This window comes from Stenella coeruleoalba (assembly GCF_951394435.1).
Source record: "Stenella coeruleoalba genome assembly, chromosome: 1".
Taxonomy (NCBI): Eukaryota; Metazoa; Chordata; class Mammalia; order Artiodactyla; family Delphinidae; genus Stenella; species Stenella coeruleoalba.
Genome location: NC_137169.1, coordinates 186241444 through 186266112, shown reverse-complemented (window position 1 = coordinate 186266112; position 24669 = coordinate 186241444). Strand labels below are relative to the sequence as shown.

Below are 24669 nucleotides of genomic sequence, written 5' to 3'. Positions count from 1 at the left end.
CGTGTAACAATCAGATTTGGGGGACAGGGCGCCGGTGTGTGGTTTTGGCTTCCCTCTCCCATCTCTGTTTAACACATAATTCTTACTAAAGAACTCTTATCACACACAGTAGTGAGAGCATCTATTTACTATAAAGGATTCTGCTTTGTAGAGATTCTATACCAAGATAAAGTATCACTATGAATCACCCAAAAAGACATGGAAATACCTTGGTTAAAAGACTTATACTGGGAAAGGTCTGAACAGTTTCCCTGGAGCATAAGTGACAAAACCCTTGTAACTACAAGGAAAATACCCCCTCTGCCTTGTTTAATAATATACACCCCCATCCTCAGAGGTAACTGTCCCCCTCCAGGGATAATATTAGCTTTCCCTTCACTCTGGTTTCTCTCAGGCTTTCTGACTGCAAACACATAGGATTTTTAGTTTCACAACTGACATAAAACTGATTTTGCTAATAAAAGTCATGAATGTGGAGTTAACCTGTGCAGAAGTTCTGCAGTCATGGAAATTCAAAAATAAAGGACACATAATTAAAACTAACCTGGAAGAGAGGTTCAAAAACATCTGAATCCAGCGACAGTATTAACAGCTACACTGTGCCCTCCCACTAAATTGACTTCTTTGCTCTTCCATCACGTATCACTAAACAAAGAAAACAATCTTCTGCCTGAAGAAAAATAAGCTCATTTCCACACCCCCACCCAACTAAAATTCAACAATAACAGACTCGTATCACAATGGCAGCAAAAAGGAAAGGCCATGTTTATTAAGTTCCTCAATTAACTTCCAACTGTAAATCACTGGACATAGCCTAGCTTCTTCACATTCAGAAGCCCTAAGTAATCCAGCTATAATTTCTGGACCCAGGCCTCCATGACAATTAAAGAGTTCGAAAACTTCCTATCTGTGATAGGAAGCTGAAAGGCAACCCAATTTCTCCCTCTATTTTCCCATGTGGACATGATTCACTCTCTTCTAATAATGAAGGACAACAACAGCAGCAAAAGGACCGCAGCATTTGGTCCTCCAACACCCACCACTGGAGCATAACCCACAAGAGAGCAGGCGGGCATCAGTGGGGAGCAGCCAGCGTGTCACACCAGGCGCCCTCACCTGAAGAAGTCATGGGACAGGAGGGTGCAGAGCGCTGGCCGACAGTTTGGAATGGGATTCAGCAAAGTTGAGTGCAAGGTCTGTTGAAAGCTGGAGAGAACATCCGCTGAAACTGAAATCCAGAGCGACAGTTAGTTTCCAATGCCGTCTCCCTCTTTTCAGGACCTCTATAGCTGGAGACTGACGAGAGCAAAAACCAACCTGTAAAAGCCCAAACAAACAAAGCCCTGGCTGTTGCTGAACAGCTTCCTGCTTTCCTGAAGCCAAGCTCCTTGACAGGTGTAGAAAATTGTCCTGACAACACATCCAAGCCCCTGCTCACGTACCTCCCCCCCTTGGAAGCCCTCTCATTTCCTGACTGTCAGTTTAACTCAGCTCAGGCCCAGAGGAGGAGGTTTAATAAGCGGCAGGTTTGAGGGCCTTTTCAACCAGGTCTCCTCACCCACAGAACACAGGAAGTTATCTGAATGACTATATTTTCAATTCTCTCAGGGGTGGTACATAATTGCCACCATTCTAGACACAGCGAAGAACAGTGAGTTCATCATCCACCAAGAATGCCTCAGGGTTTAATTCTCAAGTGTTTAGGCTGGGACAACTCAGAGCTCACAGCTGAATGGTGCTTGTGACTGCAGAGCACTGCGTGAACCGGGAAGAAGAAACTGCGTTAGAGCTGCAGCAATGTGAGATATAGGCCAGTAAGGGGCCTAAAGAGACATGGACCCCAGTACACGTAAAGGGTGGACAACTGAAGGCCTGGAGTGGCTGGAGGAGAGTGTAGCAGGCTGCCAGAGAACTCAGAAGAGACCTATGTGTTCAGTGGCCTGGGCTTTGAGGGCCAACAAAAGAAAAAAGTAATGAGTAAATGAAATCACAAAGAAAAAAATCAAAAGAACTTTGAAAAAAAGATAAACGTTAATCTTGATTTAGAAATTAAGAAAAAACTTTGAATCTTACTCTATTCTTCAGATCATTACATATACATCAATAACAGCATTCACTTACTTTTTGGCTGCCTTGATAAAAAATCGTCTTTAGACCATAAATACCAATACCAATTAATAAGATAATAACATGATATTCATAGCCATAGTTCAAAGTGCTTCCTACTTAAAACTTTTTTTTTTTTTTTCCTGCGGTACGCGGGCCTCTCACTGTTGTGGCCTCTCCCGTTGCGGAGCACAGGCTCCGGACGCACAGGCTCAGCGGCCATGGCTCACGGGCCTAGCCGCTCCGTGGCACGTGGGATCTTCCCGGACCGGGGCACAAACCCGTGTCCCCCGCATCGGCAGACGGACCGTCAACCACTGCGCCACCAGGGAAGCCCTAAAATTCTTTTAACTATGCAAAGTAAAGAAACCCGAAGCTTCTTCCCTCCCTGCTATTAGGATCTGCCCTAAACAACTTTCTTGGTAAGCAACAGCTCCTTACTATGATCAAAGACTGCAGTTCTCTGAATACACACAGAACAAGCCATGGATGATTTTCCTACTTATTCTGTGGATGCAGCAGCATAACTCCAACTCACCCTGTTCACTTAAGATTGTGAGCAAACTTTCCACCAATGTCCCAAAAGAATAGGCATCCCGAGCATGTCCATGTGACTCTGGCAGAGTTGTGAATTCTGGAAGCTAAAAGCAGTAAAGACCATTAAAACCAGAGGATCTGCTTTACAAACCATTTCTACTTTTCTCTGAAGCACTTTCTCCCATTTTTGCATTCATTATACTCAAAGCTAACTACATATTACCACACACTAATTTATAGGCTCTTAAAACTATTAGTGAATAGAATTTATCAATGATACTAATAATATCAAACAAGGGCAAAAAGAAAAAAGGTCAGAATATATGTCTGTGGCTTTCAAAAATATTTTTGACTGCAAACCAGAGAAAAAAAATTATCATAATTATCATTATCAACATATTCACATACATGTATAAATACATATCAGAAACAAAAGTTTCAAAAGACAGTACTTAGCTTTACTACCCAAGATGTCCAATGATATTTTCTATTTTATTCCTTTCTTTTTCTCCCTTAAAATGCTGGTCAGGACCCCTAAATTGATTCAAAACCCACAAATCATCAGTTTGAAAAACACTACTATATATACATAGTACTGATTTGAATAAACCTGAGTTATTTCAAGTCTTAGGTTTATACTTAAGTTTATAGTTGGGTTTGTATTTCCTGTAAAGCACATAAATATGTCTTTAGGGGTCAATGTCTATAGTGGTTAAGAACAAATTTAGAGAAAGCAGCTGCTTTTGAATTTACTGGTAAATATACTCTTTCTTTACCACCACCATAATATTAATAATTGCCCTTCCTTACATCTTGGAATCCCAACTAATGGCCAGATAGGCAGATGACTGGTTGGGTGAAGCACAGAAAAGGGCCAGGGTCTTGCTTCCTCAGCTCTCATGGCTTCCAATAATGTACAAAGACTTACCATGAAATAGCTATGAAGCGCCAACCCTGCTCACACTGAGGTACCTCTTATCTTTAAGCACTATCACAGGTGTCTATATGACCAAAAAATGTAAGCTGAGTGTCAAGAAAAAGGCTTTCTGCTGTGATGATACAGTAAGTCTTAGAAGCCTTCAAGGCCAGAGGAATTATGAGGCGTCTATAACTTAGCAAAGAAAGAGGTGGGCAGAGGAAAGGTTTTTTTAAAGTTTCATACTCAGTTACACAAAGAAGCCTTCATTACATCTGAAGCGTATCCTCTTACCATCTCTTCAGGAGGGATAGATGCTGGGTCTCTTACTGACTGAATACTCCTCAGAAACTAGACAGAGAAATAAATTAAGGAAAGTAATTCAAGCATATGTTTGGTGAACTGATCTCTTACATTAAGTTACAAAAGCAAAGAGCAATGGAAACAGCAGCAATGAAACCTTCAAACCAATGCCACACATTAAATGCATAAATTTAAAATCTTGATAACTAAAAAATGCAGATATGGTACCTGGCATGGCGCAAGGCTTAGTGGAAAATAAATTACGAGTTCCCTTTCCTTTCCCCTTCAGCTGGTTTAACAGAAACCCTCTGGTGTTCAGAGGCATCTCTGTAACTGATTTCCTTATAAGGAAATTAGAAATACTTCTTTTTCATCCTGCATAGATATTAACAAATAAAAGGCTTCTCCAGCAGAGAACAAATCTATCATTAATCTGCTCACTGAGTCAAGTCAATCATAAGGTTTGCTGTCACATGAGATATATGAGGATCTTATAAACTACAGAGACAAAGCCAACATCCACAGAACAAGTACATTCATTCACTGATTCAAAGACTATTTTTCAAGAGCTTATGTGTCCCAAGCACCATTTAGGGCACCAGGAATACAAAATGAATGCAATAAATCCCCGTCCCCAGCCAGGTGCTCACAACCTAGAACTAAACTAAGAACTTAGATAACGTGTGCTGGCTGAGTGCCACGGAAGCCTAGGAGGGAACTACTCTTGTTGGGTAGGGAACGCCTGGGGGAGGGCTTCACAAAGAGGAGACTTAGCCAGATCTAGACTTCAGCTAGGCGTCAGCCAGATCTTACATCCTGCAGAGAACCCAGGGGAAGAAAGGCATCCCAGCAACAGAATGGCACACAAAGAAAGAAGAGGGTGAAAGAGGACCACCCATGAGAACACAGCTGAGATGCGTGCAACAGGATGCAACCGGAGTGTAGCTCAATAACTGAGAGGTATACGGAGCTAAAGGTAGGCTGGGAAGGAGACTGTGAAGGGCCTTGTATGCCACGGGAAAGAATCTGGGATGAACCCCACAGGAAGAATTACATCCTGGTATACTAACTAGATGTAAGCTGACTTCTGAGAAGAAAGCGATCAACAGGGGCAGAAATAAAAAAGGAATGTCTTCGTGGTGGAAGGAGCATTTGAATTGAGCCAGAGCCCCTGAAGGTGCACATGCAACAAGGCCCCCATGTGGAAGCTGCACACAAGGGAACACGGGAAATTAGGCCGAGCCAGGAAGTCGGGGAGCCACCTCATCAGTAAGTCAGGGAGCCACCCTGTCAATAGGGAAATTATGACGGGAGTGGTATTTCTGTTTTAAAAATAGTTAACTCTAGTGGCAACATGCAAAATGGTGAAAACAGGAAACAAAACAGAGAAGAGCAAGGTTGCTCAACCCAGGAGGGAAATATGTAGATCTCTGTCAGACAAAGTTACTGTTCAAGAAGTACCACAGGCAGCAACAACACAGCGCGGCACTAGGAGCAGCTGCGATGCACAGCTCTTAAGACGTGGTGTATGACTCTGGACAACTTGAACGACTGTTCAGTGAACATTTCTAATGTACCTAATATGTGCCAGGCACCATTCTAGGTGGATATATAAAGGTAAGTATACGAGACTATCACCCTCAAGAAGCTCAGCCACTGGTGAAGAAGACAGACACATGAAGGTAATTTCAATATTAAACATTCAGTGGGAAAATTAAGTACAGGCTACTACAGGAGCACAGAGGATGGGCATTTAATTAAAAATTTGACCAAGCCACTCGACCTCTTTCAGTCTGATTCCTCAAGTATAGAATGAGGAGAAAAGAATAAATGACTCCTAGTCCCCCCCTGGAGAGTAAAATCCCACAATTCTATGGATATGAGCATTGACAAAAAAGTCAAGTCTCTGAATCTGAGACCACACTAACATTGAAGGAAAGTCCCTAGGGGAGAACCACACACCAAAATGCTACCAAATTCTGAATAACAAAGAGGGCCTGTCACCTGGCTTACCTCTGGTGTGGCCTGAGGAACTTTACAGACTGTTTCCATTCCTCCCAGCTTCCAGTGCCCATCTTCACTCACAAACACAGATGATAAACAGACATTGTTGTGTGTGAGATGTCCCTGGAAAAAAAGAACAGGAAGAAGATTGCCACTCCAATTTTCTGAGTAGAAGTTTTAAAAAACTAAGTACTCATTACCAAAAAAAAAAAAAAAAAATTATGGCAAGTCTTCCTACTTGTGGCATAATAAACAGAACTACAACTTTAAGGAATGACAAATTGAATGAGGCTGCTTAAACATTATGAGGTTAGAAAAAAGGGAAAAAACACAATAGAAAGGCTTATCTCCCCCTGCCTGGTGAGGCAGGTTAATAAAGACGTAAAAGCCACTGCACAGATATTACACAACCCCATCTCCATTGGAGTCAGGAGATACAAGTGTCCTTAAACATAAATTTGAAAGTCTTTTTAACCTACATTGTATGCTTCAAATGCCTTTAAAGGTACAATTTATCTTTGCTCCCACAGGTTACTGTATTAATTTTCTCCTCTAAATTCTTTCTCACCTACATTCTATCACGAACCCAGATCCACTTCACCTGAAATCTTGTCAGTAGGCATTAAAAAAATTCTGCCTGAAGAAGAGGAAAATGGAATAAGGACCACCAGAAATATCCCACAGACCACAAAAGAGCCAAATTTAAAACTATAAAAAATAGTACAGTCAAATAAATGAGAGGGAAGAAGAAAAAGAGAACAGGGTTGAAGTATGTTTTTCTCCAAAACAGAAATTATTCCAGTAGATAAGTGCATTTTAAATATTCTACCCACCAGATCAAATATGTACACATTTTTATATAAAACACTCCAAGTTATATATTTTTTAAAGGAAAGCTTAAAATAGTATGCAGGTGTTTTTCCGCTTGGGAAAAAGCAAAGGAGAATAAGCACAGAGACGTCTGCTTTATACACACAAGAAATATCTCTGGACTAACACACTGATCATGGTTGTCGATGGAGAGAAGTAGGGCGCTGGATTCAAGGATGAGGCAGGGACTTGTTTTTCCCTATCTGCACTCTCATACTATTCAAACTTTTTACCACGTTCATGCATTTCTCCAACAAAGAAAATATTCACAGTGGGGCATTAATAATTCTACTTATGTGAATCTTAGACATACTTTAAGAGATGATAAATCCAAAGTGATATTTGGAGACTCTGTCTCCCAATAACAGAAAATGTTTTAAAAACACATTAAGATGAGTCAAATTCAAGTGCTTCTAACTTGTAACTGGTGTTTTTAAATCTCGGGTGGGGAGGGGGGCTGCCAAAGGCCTTAATACTTCAGAATGTAAATTCCATTAACAAATAGTAGCTCAATAATACTGTTAAGAAATAGACAAGAAGTAAACAAAATACTCTATCCCCTTCATAGCAAACACTGCCACAGTGTTAGGGGCTATCTCTCTTTGGTACCACCTACTTGAATGGAAAGGGGTGTGTAAAACTCTGCCTCTTTCTAAGAAATGCTGATTTCTTTCTTTAAAATCTAAAAAAAAAAACAAAACTCCTGAAAACAAATAGGAAGGTTGGTCCATCAGCAGCACTGATGTTACTAAACTTTTATCTTAATAACAAATACCAGCTGTAGCTATTTTTATATAAAGACTTATCCAAAACTAGAGAGAGACTATAGTAAACTGAAATAAAGTTCTACAAATAACTGCCCAGGGACAAAGAACATGTTGCCTGTTCCACAAACCACTTGTCTGTCTGTAGCATCTTGTATGCTGTTTTCCCTCAGGAAGCCTTCTGATAAGAATAGTAACTTGTGATTTCTACAGATACCGTAATTCACCAGCACTACCCCATACATCAGCCTCCTCCCACCACCCCACCCCTGGTCTACATGAAAGCCTGTGAGGCAGACTGTGTCCAGGTTACTTACTCTGTCATGAAGGAAGATAAGAGCCAGCAATATATCATAGATCCCAGCACAGACCTCTGCAGAAGACAATGTTTCCAAAGCCACTTCCAGAGGCTGCACTCGCTCAGTGACAAGATGAATACCATCTGCTTCCACAGTGCAAGATAAAAATCTTAGCAAGCAAGGGTGACGAAGTGTCTTCAAATGCTTTAAAAATATAAACAGAAGAGTTGGTGAAGTTAATGACTCAAAACAAGATTAACTATAGTTTCATTAACATTGTAGTCAAGTCAGAAAATGTATACTTACATTCAAGGTCTGTTCCAGCTCCTTACCTCTCTCACCTACCCCCCCAAGTTTCAAAAAAGGCAGAGAAGAATACATGACTTGTTCTGACAGTAGTCACTTTACCAACATTTACATTACTCTACAGAGAATTCCAGTTCCATTATGGGAGGGTAAGCCCCCCAAGAGCCTAGATCTCCAATGATTATTGCTATAAACTCCTAACGAAGTGCCAAAAACAACTACCTAAGAACTCTGAAAAGTAAACAAAAACACGTAGATTACAGAGGGGAGTCACACATTGGGGGGAGTTTCCTGGTTCAGGGAATGTCCCTTCTCACAGCTGTGCACTGAAGGCAGTCCCCAGGTGCAGAGCAGTGCAACAAACGTGGCTAAAACTCTGAGAGAAACCTTGCCATCTTTCTGGCCAGGAGAACCAAAGCAGGGCTGAGTATGAGGAAGCTGTCCCAGAGGAGAGAGAGCTAAGGGAGGGAAAAGGAGATGCCCTAGTTATCTGTATACCTACGCAGGTCTCAGACTAACCCCTGAACCAAACACTCATAGGACAGACCCAAACTAGCATGGCAAAGTTTTGAGAAATGAACTAAGGTTTGAACTACCATGCACAGGAAGGCTGGAAGGAGAGTAGTTAAAAAAAAAGGAGAAGAAGCTTGAACCCAAGGGGATTGACTGCCTGCAAACAAAAAACATCAATATTCTCCAGAGGACTACAGCAGAACCAAGGTCTATGCAACAGGACATTCAAAATGCCCAGAATGCAATCCAAAGTCACTAAACTGACAAAGAACCATGAAAATGTGAAAAGACAACCAACAAATATCAAACCCAAGATTGACCAACAGATAAACCAGAGAGAGAATTATCAGAAAGAATTTGAAGCAGCTACTCTAACAATTCCCCCTAGAGGTAAAGGAAAGAGTTATGAGATAAGTAGTAAGATAGACGTTCTCAGAAGAGATATGAACGTTACATAAAAGAACTAAATGGAAATTTTGGAAATTAAAAATAAAATATTACAAATAAAAACTTCAATGGATGGACTGAAAAACAGAATGATGATGACAGAGGCAAGAGTCAGTAAACCTGAAGATGTTAACCAATCTAAAGAAGAGGAAAAAGTATTTCAAAAAAAAAAAGATCAGAGCTTCAGAAACCTGGGTGACAATAACAAAAAATTTAATGCATATAATTGGAGTTCCAAAAAAGAAAGAAGAGAGAATTGGGGCTAAAAAATATAATGGCTGAAAACTTCCCAAATTTGGCCCAATGCTTAAGTTTACAGATTTAAAAACTTCAATGAACACCAAATAGGATAAATAGAACTACATTATGATCAAACTGCTGAAAATCAAAGATATATTAAAAAATGTTGGAAGCAGCTAGAGAAAAACACCACTGGTGGAGAGAAATAACGAACTGAATGATACTAATTCCTCATAAGAAAACAGAGTCCAAAAGACAAAGGGGAACTATCTTTAAAGCAATGAAAGAAAAAATAAAAGATCAACCCTGAATTCTGTATCTGGCAAAAATATCCTTTAGGAAAGAAGGCAAAATAAAGGCATTTTTGATCATGGAAAATAGGAAAGTTGTTGCTACAAGATTTGCTCTACAAAAATGTTAAAGTTCTTCAAGCTGAAGAGGAAATGATATCAAAGGGAAACTTAGATCTTCAGGATTGAAGGAAGAGCATCAGAAATCAGAAATAATAAACCTCAGGATAAATTTGAAGGCTACTTTTTACTTATTTAAAATATAGACACCTACGTAAAGTAAATATTGTAACACTGCCTGGTGAGGTTTTCAGTGTGTGTGATGTATATGTATGCCTGTGTGCTAGTGTGCACATACAGTTGATATATATGTAACCAAAGAACGGCAGGGTTGGGGGCTGGAGACACCTATATGATTCCAAGGCTTCTACATTTTATTTGACTGTGGTACAATACTAACCTAAAGTAGACTATTAAAAGTTAATTATGTATACTGAAGTCCTTAGTGCAACCATTTAAAAAAAATAAAGAAATACAGACCCCAAGTCAAGATAAATTAAAATGGAATACTAAAAAATACTAAAATATTTAACCATCTTTAAAACTTCTTTTTACCATCTAGAAAAGTGATCATCAAAGGTTTTTGTTCACACACTTCACACCAGTAAAAAGGTTAAATTTGTAGCTTATGCATAATATATATGAATGTGTAATATATATTTCGTATATATACGTTTATATATAAAATACATATACTACTATAAAACACCCACAAAATAGAAAGTACCAGGACTTTCTTGGTGGCGCAGTGGTTGTGAATCCACCTGCCAATGCAGGGGACACAGGTTCAAGCCGTGGTCTGGGAAGATCCCACGTGCCACAGATAAGCCAGTGCACCACAACTACTGAGCCTGCGAGCCACAACTACTGAGCCCTCATGCCACAACTACTGAAGCCTGTACACCTAGAGCCTGTGCTCCTCAACAAAGAGAAGCCACCGCAATGAGAAGCCCGCGCACCCCAAAGAAGAGCGGCCCCTGCTCGTTGCAACTAGAGAAAGCCCGTGCGCAGCAATGAAGATCCAACGCAGCCAAAAATAAATAAATGGAAAAAAAGATAAAGTACCAAAATAAAAGATTAAAGGTAAACTTAAATAGACATTCTTGATATATTTTCCCCAAATGGCAATGAATCATACTGCACAATCCCTAGGGTATGGATAACCCACTTTAGAACCTCCTAATATGGAGTATTCTCCCGCAAAACACACACCGTTTTCCTTTGTCCTATTTTCTTAGCAAAGAGTATACACAGATGGATGACAAATATAAAACAATTTTGTGTCTGAACCCGAGGTTAATTCTGTTGAGTTGCTTTCCTTCCCTGGTTGGTTTTATAACAGACTTACCAGATCGATTCTTCCAATCTCCACCCATGCTGTTTATCCCCTAAAATTTGACATGAGTAACTTAGGAGATCCATAAGCCAAAATTCCCAACCCAGGTAATAATCTTATCATGTATTTACAGCAAAACTTAAATGCTGGACTGGTGGTTTTCTTTACAAATCACCCAGTTTTTCTAAAAGAAATTACATGACTTTAAATCTCTGAGCTGTACCCTGTACAATCCACTGGACATTGGGGAAGCCTTGTAAACCAATCATCGAATTGGGAGGAGACTGATGGAAAATTTCACTTGGAGAACAGCCCCCAATATAATATCAGGTTTCATTTTCACAAATAAGCACTTAGTTTGGAATGTTCCAAAACATCTCAGAAGAACATGGGATAGTTTAAGAGCCCATAACCCAGCACTGGTGCAAGTTCTATATCAGTCACCTCACACTTGTCTATTAAACTTCTCCCAGGTAAGATCATAAGAGAATCTTCTGAGTGGATTCATTTGCCCAATTTATTTTCTTATCTCAAATTTTGCCAACTCTGGGGATAGCCCCGATAGGATTTTTTGTTTATTCTTAAGAAGGAAGCGTTACCCTCCCCTGATTTACTCTAATAAACAACAAAGAGTTAAGAAAATTTTTTAAACTAGCAATTATAAACTATTAATTTGTATATCAGCTTTTCAAACAATCCATACATACCCATATAAATACAGCAAAGGTCCCGATAAGCCAAGAATTGTGCTAGCAGGTTGGTTGAATGCGTGTGTGTTAAATGAAGAGAACTTCCTACAGGTATCTTTGGAGCTGTGGTTTCTAAGTAAAATTATGCAGCCTCTTTCATATTTTCATTATAAGAAACATTTCAAATAATTTGCAAGCCAAACATGAAATACTTCATTTTCGCCTGTTCAGGAAAAAGTCTTCATTCAGCTTTTGTGTCCTAGGGCTCTAATTATTCTTTGGTTTTAAATCTTCTTTTATTCTCCTTCTAATACTCAGGGCATACTAGTAAGTCAGAAGGAATGCTACCTGGTTCAGTGCTGGCATGAAAATACACAGTCAATAAATGTTCACCTGATTAATAAATAATATGTTCCATTTTGCTTCTGTTTATCCTTTTAACCTTACATGACCAGCAAAATTCTTTATCCGAAGTGACTTCTTGTTTGTTGAATGAAGAACGGGATAACTCTTGCATGATTCTGAACAAAGCTCTTAACTTAGCAAAAACCTTACTTGTCACTCCCCTTTGGCACACACAATGTTATGCAAAAATTATGCACAGGGCTTCCCTGGTGGCACAGTGGTTGAGAGTCCGTCTGCCAATGCAGGGACACGGGTTCGTGTCCCGGTCCGGGAAGATCCCACATGCAGCGGAGCAGCTGGGCCCGTGAGCCATGGCCGCTGAGCCTGCGCGTCCAGAGCCTGTGTTCCGCAACGGGAGAGGCCACAACAGTGAGAGGCCCACGTACCGCAAAAAAATAAAAATAAAAAAATTATGCACAGATTCACAGGAAAGGTTAGCAGTTACTAATCAAATAGATCCAAGCTTCTGCTGCTCCAAAGAACAGAGGGAACAACAAGAGGTATCTGCTAAGTGTAACTAGGATATTTTCTCAATGAACATCAATTAGAGACATAAATCGCTCTTGTTCCGGTGAAGAAAGGTGACTGTTGTCAGATGAGAGTGACTTGAAAGCATTTGTCCCAAAGTTACTGAATGCCTATCACATCTCATTCACTGTACTAGGTGCTGGTCTTTGAAAAAGGATTCTGAGTAAGGACCTTTATTATTAAATATGAGTAGTACTAGATAATGTGCCAATATGTATACTTATCTATGCCCACACAGAGATGTTAAGTGTGTGACTCTAGTTTTGAATATGAACTATCCCTACTTTGCAGGAATCAGTTATGACTCAGCTACCCAGAGAATTAATTCAAGCCTTAGGGGCTTAACTTTTCATCGCCATTCTACCTCTAATTTGCTACTTCACTTTGAAAACAACACAAAGTAGTAGTTCTTAACTATAGCTCAAATTCACTTGCAAGTTTTAAGACAGGGAGAAAGCCTTAATTTTACTCTGTTAAAGAAGTAATGACAAAATAACAAGATGCCTATACTAGAGGGCAAGAATCTTCAGGCAGAAATATTCTTCCTTGTACCCCTAAGATGCAAATCTGAGATAAAGATGGTAAGTATGCTCTGTCTTTAAATGCCCACTGCCTGTAGGTTAGATCATAAACTAGGAATAAAATGCAGAAAGGGAAAGGAATAAAGAATTCTACGTTGTTCCTTAAAAAACTAAACACAGAGCTACCATATGACCCTGCAATCCCACTCTTGGACATGTATCTGGAGAAAAACATGGTCCGAAAGGATACATGCACCCCAATGTTCATTGCAGCACTGTTTACAACAGCCAAGACATGGAAGCAACCTAAATGTCCATCGACAGAGGAATGGATAAAGAAGATGTGGTACATATATACAATGGAATATTACTCAGCCATTAAAAAGAATGAAATAATGCCATTTGCAGCAACATGGATGGACCTAGAAATTGTCATACTGAGTGAAGTCACATGGAGAAAGAGAAATATAGTATGATATCCCTTATATGCGGACTTGGAAAAGAAATGATACAAATGAACTTGTTTACAAAACAGAAACAGACTCACAGACTTAAGAGAACTTATGATTACTGGGGGGGGAAGGGATAGTTAGGGAGTTTGGGATGACATGTACACACTGCTATATTTAAAATAAATAACCAACAAGGACCTACTGTATAGCACAGGGAACTCTGCTCAATGTTATGTGGCAGCCTGGATGGGAGGGGAGTTTGGGGAAGAATGGATACATAGATATGTATGGCTGAGTCCCTTTGCTGTGCACCTGAAATTATTGCAACATTGTTAATCGGCTATACTTAGATATAAAATAAAAAGTTAAAAAAAAAAAGATTTCTATGTTGGAAAGCCTGCATTTGGGTGCTGCTGGAATACCCAGGTGGAGATATTCAATAGGCAGGTGGAAATATAGATCTGGAGTTCAGACAAGAGGCTCTGACAGATATTTAAAGAAAGGATGAGACTGTGAAGTCTGAAAACTGTGGTGGGAGTTGGCAAAGGGCCAGTTCCACCTGGTGACCCTATCATACCTGAGGGAGGGGGGGAATACTTCCCAAGTTCTTCTGAGCAGCTGACGCTTAGAAGCCTTGTAAGAGAACCAGATTTTGATCATGAGGGGAAGGAAATCATTTTTTTAAAAGCTGACGATGTAGGGAAGTTGATTTACTGGAATGAGGGTTGTAAATAGCATAGAAAAGGACTGGAGAGGGAGAGGAACAGAAAGAAAATGTCAACTTAAGGAAAAGCAGTAAAGCATTTTCCAAACAGAATGCAAGCACAGCATTCATCCCTTCTATTTCTTTCTCGTGCCCACACAATGTGGTTCTCAAATATGTTGACCAACCTTTCCACAAAGCAGCCTGAACCCATCATGGAGAAGAGCATAATGTCTCCTAAGGCACTAAACAGAGCACTGACATAGCATCTATATACCTACTGCGATGTGGCTGCTTGGTATAAAGACACTCAGGAATCATTCTTTGCGCCTGTACTCACCATGAAGCCCTAACTAAGCACTTAGATTATATTATAGCAAACCACAGTAACCACGTTCTGACTCAGGATTTATCATTCCTTATAGGCTATTGGTTAGAAATGAGTCATAATCACCAGTGAGAAAGTTATATACTATTGTAGCTAATGAATTCAAGATAAGATGAGAAGATATGATGGACTTGAAGTATTTCTGATGTTGTTTTGTGGCCAAAGGTTATACTTGCATTTCGTCCTTTTTCAGAGGTTGAACAGTGTGCTGTGATTGTTAGTTTTTATTTACAACAGTGGAGGAAGAGTATAATCGCTACCTAACAATATTTGGTAAGGAAAACACTGCTATACCTGCTTGAAACGGTCATTAGAACTATCAGTGGTAGAACTAGGAGCCTGAACTCTAGAGAAAGTGAGGCAAGCTACCTATGGTGTTTTAATACTTCAGGTATCTCAGAAATCAAGTTCCTAAAACCTGACGCAATGCCATACATTTCTCAAGTACTGTAACCTACATCTAAACTCCTTATCGTTTTGTTGCCATTTCAAATTTCTCAGATTCATGGCTCAGGTATTCAAAGCCACATAATGGCCTGAAGAACATAGGAGACAAGTATGAACTACTTGAAAAGGCTCAGTCATGGCTCAGAAGAGTGTGCAGATACCAAGGGGGTAAAAATCCTCCCTCTCAAGCTCTGCAATTCCTACAGCACGGAAGTCCTCAAACATTGAGCGCAGGTCTTTGTTTTTTTCCTGTAGAAACTTTCTGACCTGTGTTGTTCTACTTTCTTGGTACATACACCATAAAGGTTAATGTAATTTTCAAAAATCTTATGGTCTTATGAAAAAAACCCTAAGAATTGTAAATCGCTAGTACTTAACTAGTAACAGTCGCTCTAAATTATTACTAAAAAAAGTGCAACCTTATCAAATAACAGGAAGTATGTCAGATATTAACTGTACATACAGTTAATAAAACAGGGAGGCAAGGCATTTTATCTTTTGCAAAATCACAAAAAAAATTATTAACAATTCCTAGTTGGGATGGAAAAGAGACAAACATGTAGTCTTACCAAAAAGCACAATTACTTAGCAATACAACAGCCAGCTATACTTTTTACCACAGTCCATTAATGGAAAATGCATCCTGAGAGGAACGTTTTCCTCAGGAACCACCTTACAACCGTTAACTTCATGCCTGATCAGAGACATCAAATAATGAACCGGCGTGACAAACAAAATGCCAAAATTATATTACTAATATTACATAGTATAACATAGCCCTTTATAATCATAAAAAAAGGTACAAACCATTTAAACAGACCTATGAAATAGATATCAATGTTTCATTCTTGTTGATAGTACAAAGTGACTCAAGGTACAGATCATAACTCTAACAAAATAAAGATACCAAATCAATCTGAAAAGTATGCCTGCCATAGTAAACAAAGAAGAGTTAATTAATGCGTGCCTTTTTAGAACCTTCCTGAAGATAATCTGAATGCCTGAATACCCAAAGAAGCAGCTAGCTATCCAAGGAAATATCACCTAATACCTTTGTTTTCACTAAATTTGAAAAGACACCTAGGGCTGTTTTCTGGAATTATATTCCAAAGAGGAATCACTTTTTCTAGTAAGAGGCCAGGGTCCCCTGACAGCAGGTCAGCCAGCATGGCACTGGCACCCTTTACCCGGAGGAGCACTTAGGAGGTGTGAGGCAGGAGGAAACTGAAGCCACCAGAAGTTAACGCTCTAAGCTCCCTCAGCAAGAACTAGAGCCAAGGTCACATTCTTTCCGGGGCATCCAGTCCCACATTCCAGTTTCACATTCTTTCTGGGAGCATCAAAATTCCTCAGGAAAAGAAAAAAACAGTAGCTACAGTTCCTAAAATATTTCATTTCCAGGTCCATCCTCAATACACCAATTAATATGTTGCCCATACTTAACAGCATTTTTCCTAAGCTAGATTAAATCCCTTTATCTTCTATGAGCCATGTAAAATCACCTCCCAAACTTTCTCACTAAAAAATAGGATGATAAGAGCTATCACGCTGAGTTGCATAAAGCTTTTGGCTTACCTATGGTACTTGACCTTGTTGTGCAAGTTGGAGACATTCCGTGAAGTAAAAGCAACTATATTTGGAAAGGACATGAATAAAAATACTATTCCTTATGACCTACCCCCTTTGAAGTTTATTAATTTCATATTTTAATAGAAAACAAGATGACGGTAGAAAGTACTAACTATTAGGTAGTCACCTATTACAATACCTTGGCAGCTTTATTAACCTTGTCTTCGTTTTCTCTCTTATACACAAAAACCGAAGCGAATTTGCCATCCTGCAATACAGCGGGGTAAACAGCAAGTCCAGAGGGTAAGGTGAACGGTGGTTCCTTCAGGGCATAGCTCTTCAAAGCGCTGTTCTCTGAGCCCATCCCTTAGGCTGTGAGGCAGGGGTGCTGCAGCTCCTCCTCAAAGCCAAGCAAACCTGAAAGAAAACAGAAAACATTTCCTAACATTGAGTCTCTATCTGATACATGAGCCAGAGATAGCCGAGTACCCAGACCCAGGCACTCAAACCTACTAGTTCCTACAACCCTCATAAAGTAGGCTGTTTGACAACAGAAATAGTAAATGTTCAGCAAATTACCTGCAATGCTTGTCAATTAACAACTTTCAGCTCTAGAGAAAATACACTTAACCAAACAGACACGCTCGGTTGCTGCTGCTCCCAACCCCCTACTGCGCACACACAGAACCGTCGCAGTGGAAACGCGATCGAATACAGAGTAAGAGCTCTCCTGCTCCCTAAAACCACTCATGTCCTGCCTCGCAGAGGGAAAGCGTCACAAAACTCGATCACTCAAAGATGATGAACTTCTGCATGTCTAAAATAACCTACAATTCTAAGAAAAACAATACGAATTGGAGAATATTTCTAAAATGATGAAAAACATGTTAACAAATGGAGAGTGTATATAAACCAAGAAAACACTAAAACACCTGTGGATTAATGGGAAAGGAAACAGACTACTCACTGAACGCAAATGACAATAAACATCAGAAAAAGTACAATCCCGTAACTGTCTTCAGAGTTAGGCTAAAAAGGGGAAAATGCAAAATTGTATAATCTCAAATGTTAAAAAGACAACCCACATGTACATGAGATTCCAGAAAATGCAAACTACTATATAATGACAGAAAATAGATCAATGGTTGCCTGGGGTGAGGGTAGTTAGAGGGGCCACAGGAGAGGAAAGGATTACAAAGGGGTATAAGGAAACTTTGGGAGAATGGATATATTCAGTATTTGGATTATGATTATAGTGATGAGTGATCTATAGCTATAGCTATCTATATATATACATACACATGCATACACACACACAAGAAAAAAATATGTAAAGTATCAACAGAGGTTTGTTGTGGGCATCAGATCATGGATGATTCACATATATATACAAACATAGACATACATTTGCCTGCACCTCCCAAATCTTCCATAAAAGAGCATATCTTTCTTTACAACAGGGATACAAACTCACATGGTTACAAAAGACAATGCACAGCAATGCAGCAGTATTGGTGGAATAGCAAAAGGCCTACTGTGCGCACAGGCACCTACTGACTGGGCTTGCACTCTGACGGGAGCCACCATCACAAGGTTCCAACCAGGACTGCCATTTCAGAGTTGGCAGGTCACACCATTTACCATAAAGAGCCATGAGCCTGAATAGTTATGTGGAAATTTCCTATTTTCCAACATTGGCTCAAATGTTTTTAAACCTGTATAGTCTAAACAACACATGTCTGAAAAGTTTGTGGCAGTCAGTTTTCAGTTCTGGCTTTACCATTATTTAAAAAATAAAAGATAAAAAGAGTTCTTACTAACTCTGGCAGTGTGGGAAACAAGTTGCTAGTTCTAAAAAACAGCGCCAAATTCTATGTGGATCTTTAAAAAAATTCAGTTTAAAATCTGTATCCTTTGGGTAAATATAAACCTAAGAATCATTACATACTGACCTTCTATTTGGATTTTTTTTCCACTTTGGTGAAGTTCCATACAATGCTTACTAGGTTATCAGAGTATATAATGCTGCTCAAAACAGATACCCCAAACAGAGAATTTCAAGGGCCTACAGACCCACATACGTCACTGAATAAGGAACACAACACGTATAAGGGCTAAAGCTACCTAAAATTGATGGGTTTTTTTTTTAAACCCAAGAATGTTTCTGAGGATAAGAACTAAGCTGGATTTGTAACAAATTCACTGATTTCCTACCTGCCAAGCAATTTCTCTTTCTTAAGAATGATAAAGTAAAAAAAAAAACCAAACAAACAAACGAAAAACAGTATTAAAAAGTATCTCAACTACAGTTGACCCTTAAAAAACGCAGGGGTTAAAGGCACCAACACCCTCTCAGTCAAAAATGTGAGTATAACTTTACAGTTGATTCTCCACACCTGCAGTTCCACATCTGTGGATTCAAACAACGCAGGGGATTCAACTAACTGCAGATCATGAAGTACTGCAGTGCATATTTATTGAAAAAAATCTGCGTATAAATGGACATGTGCCGTTCAAACCCATGTTGTTCAAGGGTCACCTGTGTATTCAACACTCACCTTTCTACTGGGACTACAAATAAAATTAGCATTTATGTAGGATCTTGGAGAAAAGCAATTACCGTTAATTCCCCTATTCTGGAGATGGTGTGGTACCTGCAGCAACCTCCCACTCCCACCCCAGTCGGGAGGGTCATGTTTAGCACCTGCCTTCTTCTTGGGCACACTTTATGGGTCAGGTGCCTACCCTGGGCCAAAGGGCAGTCAAATCACACGTTAGCCATCTCTAGGACCCATGACCTGGATGAAGAGCTAAGCTGGACAATCACTGTCTGCCCCAGGAATCTGAATGAATGTGAGATATTTTTGTCTGTTAGCAGCACAGCTGAAGGTAAAAGGATGCCATAGGGTAGAGTCAGGGCTATGGCAAGCCAAAGCCATGTAAAAGCAGAAACCTGGCAAGTACAGAGGAAGCCAGCTGGCAGCAGGAGAAGGAAAAGCAAACACTGGGAGAGTAACTTAGATTTAGAGAGTCACATTACTACTCCAACTCGAGGCTACAAGAAGCCCAGCTTCAAATCCACTGCCTCACTGCCACCCTTACAATCATGCGTAGCCTGAGGCACACCTGAGGTAGCCTGAATGGGTCCATGTTCTTCGAAACCAACTGCCATTTCATAAGCAGGAGTTCTTTTTAACTCCTCTTGTCTGAAAAACCAGTCAGACTAAAGGAAGGCACTAGAGAAATGCTACTTCGAAAAGTGTATATCTGAAGCTAGTCTAACTTCCTTCTCTCTCTTAGCCACAAAATACAGCTTTCCAAAATCCACACATAAGGAATTGCTGCAAGAAAATAATCTTCTTGGCAGAAAATCATGCCATTCACTTAGCTTTAATATTACTCTCCAAAGGAGATAAAATGGTCCCAAGAGTCAGGGACACGCTCTGGCTGAATGAATGGCAGTCAGCAGAGGTACAGCAATGGACAATCAATGAACTTAGTCATTTCTAAATAGCAAAATACCTTCTTGTGGGAATACTGGGCCTTACAACACCTATTAACCTTTCATTTAATATTCTGAATTCCACTATAAGATCATTAACAATTTAGGGTTATAAAAAATTTAGGAAGAGGTTAAAACTGGCAGTTTTTCTTAGCAGTATGTATTTCGGTCTAAGACCCCAAGAAATGCCACTTAAAAATTTAAAGGAATGAACCCCTTCCTTGTGAGAACTCAAAAGGCTGACATTTTATTGGTTTGAAAGCATGATTAATGTTGACAGAAGTCTACTGATACCATCCTGCAATGCTTACAGAGTAGCTGGGTTATAGCCTATGTCCAGTGAAAACTTCATTAGGGGGTAAATAAAAAGATGTGCTGTTGGGTTTCCCTGGTGGCGCAGTGGTTAAGAGTCCGCCGGCCGATGCAGGGGATACGGGTTTGTGCCCCGGTCCGGGAAGATCCCACATGCCGCGGAGCGGCTAGGCCCGTGAGCCATGGCCGCTGAGCCTGCGCATCCGGAGCCTGTGCTCCGCAACGGAAGAGGCCACAACAGTAAGAGGCCCGCGTACCGCAAAAAAAAAAAAAAAAAAAGATGTGCTGTTGACTGCAATCTGATGGTCTTAAAGCAGTAATTCTTAACTTCACAAAACTGTACCCTAAGAGGCACAAAAACGGTTGCTATCAACAGCGCTTTAAAAATGATAATTCAGCCAAATGGCCTTACTGAAATGCAATACTGATAAACAATAACACCTGGACTTCCAAAATACTATCTTTTTTGTTTTAAGGAGTAAAGGGGAAAACACCAAATCGTTTAACTTTGAAATTAAAAAGTCACAAAAAGGCAGAAAAGGATATTTTAATATTAGCATGGGTATTTTGCAGAATTTACCATCTTCACTCTCTATAATAAAATGTGGGGTACACAGTTTCTGACTTGAATACGCATCATGATCATCTCTTTAAAATGTTGTTCACCTATCTTCCTCCACCCTTTTGCTTCCTTGGGCAGCACATCAAGTTTCTGGGCCACCTGTGGGATTAAAAGCTCTTGTCTAGGTCACTGGGCAACTCATACACTAAACTAAGAAATCAGTGTCCTCTGGGGAACTCTCTCTACCTCTGTTTTTTTCACAGCAAGTAACTGAGATGATCGTTATCCTAGCTCCCTCAGCTTGGAAGTTTCAACGATAAGGGCTTGCACTGTGAGTTCAAAAGACACCCGGTATTGATTGGTATTTCGCTATCTAGTGATAACATGACTTCGGGCCCTTTGCTTTGATCTGTTTCACGTATATATTCCCTATATTGAACTCAGTCCGGCGATACATTATGAAGCCTTTGCGTACCGAAAGAACTACGTATGATTTCTGCTAAGACATGGGATGTTATGTGGGTATGCACACAGGGATTCCAAAATTCAGGACCCAACTCTGAGTATTCACACGGTTTCCTACATACGATTTTCCCAAAACTGTTTCATCTTCATTTTAAACAAAAAACACTATCCAAAGACAGGAACCAGCTGGGCCTCTGGGGGCCTGGCACTGGTCTCGGATCGAGAATGAAGGCAGCAACCCAGCGCGGGCGCAACCCCAGGCTCCCCGCGACTCGGCCCAGCCGCGCACACTAGCCCTCCCCGCGGCGAGGAGGACGGCCGGGCGCGGGGGTTGGGGGCCAGCGGGGTCTGACCGCGACTCCCCGGGGTCTCAGAGGGGCGGTGGCGGCGCTCCCGCTTAGCTGGCCCCTCACCTTCCACACCTGCCCGCGAGGCCAGGCTCCGCGGCTTCCTTCGACAGCTCCGGCCGCCAGCGCCGCCCCGGGCGGGGGTCGCCCGCGAAGCCCAGGTTAGCAGTGCGCCCCGCAAAAAGCAGGGGGAGACTACACTGAGGTGGGGAGCAGAGCTCAACCGGCAGCGACACCACGCCGAGCTCGCCCACGAGCGGGCCCCAAGCGCGGACCCGCGAGCGGGGCGCGCGTTCCCTACCCCTCAACCCCACGCCTCTCTCCCGGCCCGGCCCCCTCCCCAGCGGCCCAGGCCCGCACGGACGGAGGACGCAGCGCAGGGCTCCCTGTTACCTGTGGGAGGGCGGCGCGGGGGGCAGCCGAGGATCTTAGCTTCGGTCCCCTCTTCGCCCCCTGTTGACACCAACCACCCTCGCCTCCCCCGTAATACTCTGGCCACTACCCCCACAATCTTCTGAGGTCCGGTCTCTCCGGCACCATAGAGACGGGTCCGGAAGCCGGACAGGATGCCAGCCTTCAGCCCTACAACGCCACCACTGGGGCGAAAGAACCCGGAACCGAGATGGGGCGGCCTCGCCGGTGATTCTCAGGCCGGTGCCATCTTGAGTATGGGCGGCGGTGCCGGCCCAGCGGTTCACTCTCTGTCCCCAGCCGCCTAGTTGGTCAGTGAAGATGTCTCTTTTCTTGGGCTCTGAGTTGAACGTGCAAGTTTGCCTTGATTTTAATTTTCAGGCTTTTAACCGCACGGTCTTAACTGGATTTCCGCCCGAACCTAAAATGGCCGCCGGTCGCCTCTGACAAATAGAAAAGGGGCAGGACGGAGAATAGGAGTACTCTGGGAATTGGCGAGGACTTTTGGGAGAGTGACGTCGCTCACCCCGCAGCCCTGATTGGCTGCGCTGCGTGGGCGGAAGTCGTACGGATCCGCTACTGAAGCTGGCAGAGGTAGAAGTGATTCCAGCTGAAGCCCTTTCAAATGGGAATTCTGAAGTTATGCTTAAACCAGCGCAGAGTCAAATTGGGACTATTAATGTTAATAGTTCTTATTATTAATATTGATGGTTTCTACTTAATAGGGTGTTGTGCGAATAGAATGAATATACGTGATAATTTTAAAACTACGTGGCTCAAACCCAGTATATTTTCTCTGTTATCTTGTATGTGAGCCTAGTAGTAGTCATCGCTACTATTTAATGCTTTTACAACCTCACAGTTCACAGCTGACCTAAATCATTTGATCACCTAAAAGTTTTAAATTCTTTCTGGTCTGTTACAGTACGGATAAGGATCCCACAATTTCTTCACTAGATTAAGTGAAAGCAAATATCAAACCCAATTTTGTCCCTTATTCAGAAATGAATATTTATTAGAAAGCAGGCACAAATAGTATTTAATCTGTCCTATTAGCTTGTTGAAAGTCGAGCTCTCCGTCCTAGGTCAGCACTGTCCTATAGAAATAGAATTTGAGCCACATATGTAATTTAAAATTTTCTGGTAGCCATATTTAAAACAGTGAAAAGAGGGGCTTCCCTGGTGGTCCCGTGGTTAAGGCTCTGAGCTCACACTGCAAGGGGGCATGGCTTCCATCCCTGGTGGGGGAACTAAGATCCTGCATGCCACCTGGCACAGCCAAAAAACAAAAACGACAACAACAACAAAAAAAAAAAACAGTAAAAAGAATGAGGTGGGGTCAATTTTAGTATTATATTTTAACACATAGCCACAAGGTTGTCATTTAAACACGTACCCAAAATAAAAAATAATTAATGAAATATTTTACATTTTTTGTACTGTCTTCAAAATCTGATATGTATGTTTTACAATTTAAACTGACCATATGTCAATGCTCAAAATTCACATGTAGATAAAGATTACAGTATTGGAGGGTGCAGTTGTAAATGGTTTGACCACCACCTTGCACTAGAAAGTTGAGAAACAGAAGTACAGGGCTGCAGAGGCAGGATTCTGTTATCATTATAGTTACTGCCAGCATCTGGCAACCAGAAATCTTCCAGACCCGTGGCAGAGCCAGGACCAATAGCGATGAAGCCTCAGGTGGCATCTCCAAAGTCTGAGGACTCGAATTTTTAGTGCTCACCCTGTTTATTCAGGAGTGGAGAGCATTCTTTTGAGAGCTCATCTCTAGTATTCATCATGATAATTAATAAGCTGTTATTTTTGCCAATCAAAAGCCATTTCTGGCACTCACTCTGATAATTAGCAAAACATCTGGTGTCATCAGAGATCAAGGTGACTAAAATATTTGTAGCTCCATCTCTGGAATGTGACCTTTCTGGTATGATGCTAGCTAACTACTCCTGGAGTGTGGATTCCTAATACTAGAATGCCAGCAACTTCTAGGGCATAGCTTCAACCAAATGACCCACACAGAATATTACACTGTCCTGAAGAAATTTAAAGTCAATCACAGACATCATGATACCCATGTTGTAAGGAATATTGGCCTGCTTTGTAAACTGTAAACACTATGCAAATGTTATAGAACTTACAACCTTATGTTACAGACTATGTTTATTCCACGGATATTTGACACACCTTTTCTGAGCCATGCCCAGTGCTGACCACTAAGAAAAGAAGGAGGAAAAAGATAACAGTCATTGCAGAAAAGTGGGTTCTTTGAGGGGCCCAAATAAAACTTTTCTTTTTAAGTGATTGAAGAGGTGCTAGTAGCTTAGTGCTAGGAATGTTACTTTCGTTTTTTGAAGTG

At 41.0% G+C, this 24669-nt stretch overlaps 1 protein-coding gene across 5 annotated transcripts in view; it reads right to left on the bottom strand.

Moving 5' to 3' along the window:
- SCYL3 (SCY1 like pseudokinase 3) overlaps positions 1–22759 on the bottom strand; it is a 39090-nt gene extending 16331 nt beyond the window's left edge. For 4 of the 5 annotated variants that reach the window (XM_079912511.1, XM_079912514.1, XM_079912513.1 and 1 more), the window contains exons 1-7: positions 22275–22759; positions 16893–17110; positions 7818–8003; positions 5876–5989; positions 3854–3910; positions 2645–2747; positions 1117–1228 (exon numbers count right to left, since the gene is read on the bottom strand). In XM_079912511.1, the coding sequence (XP_079768637.1) occupies positions 1117–1228; positions 2645–2747; positions 3854–3910; positions 5876–5989; positions 7818–8003; positions 16893–17057 (737 nt within the window). In that variant the 5' untranslated portion in view covers positions 17058–17110; positions 22275–22759. Of the gene's footprint in view, positions 1–1116; positions 1229–2644; positions 2748–3853; positions 3911–5875; positions 5990–7817; positions 8004–16892; positions 17111–17660; positions 17723–22274 lie in introns of all 5 variants that reach the window. The other variant, XM_079912512.1, reaches the window with a different exon arrangement.
- Positions 22760–24669: the final 1910 nt, after the last annotated feature.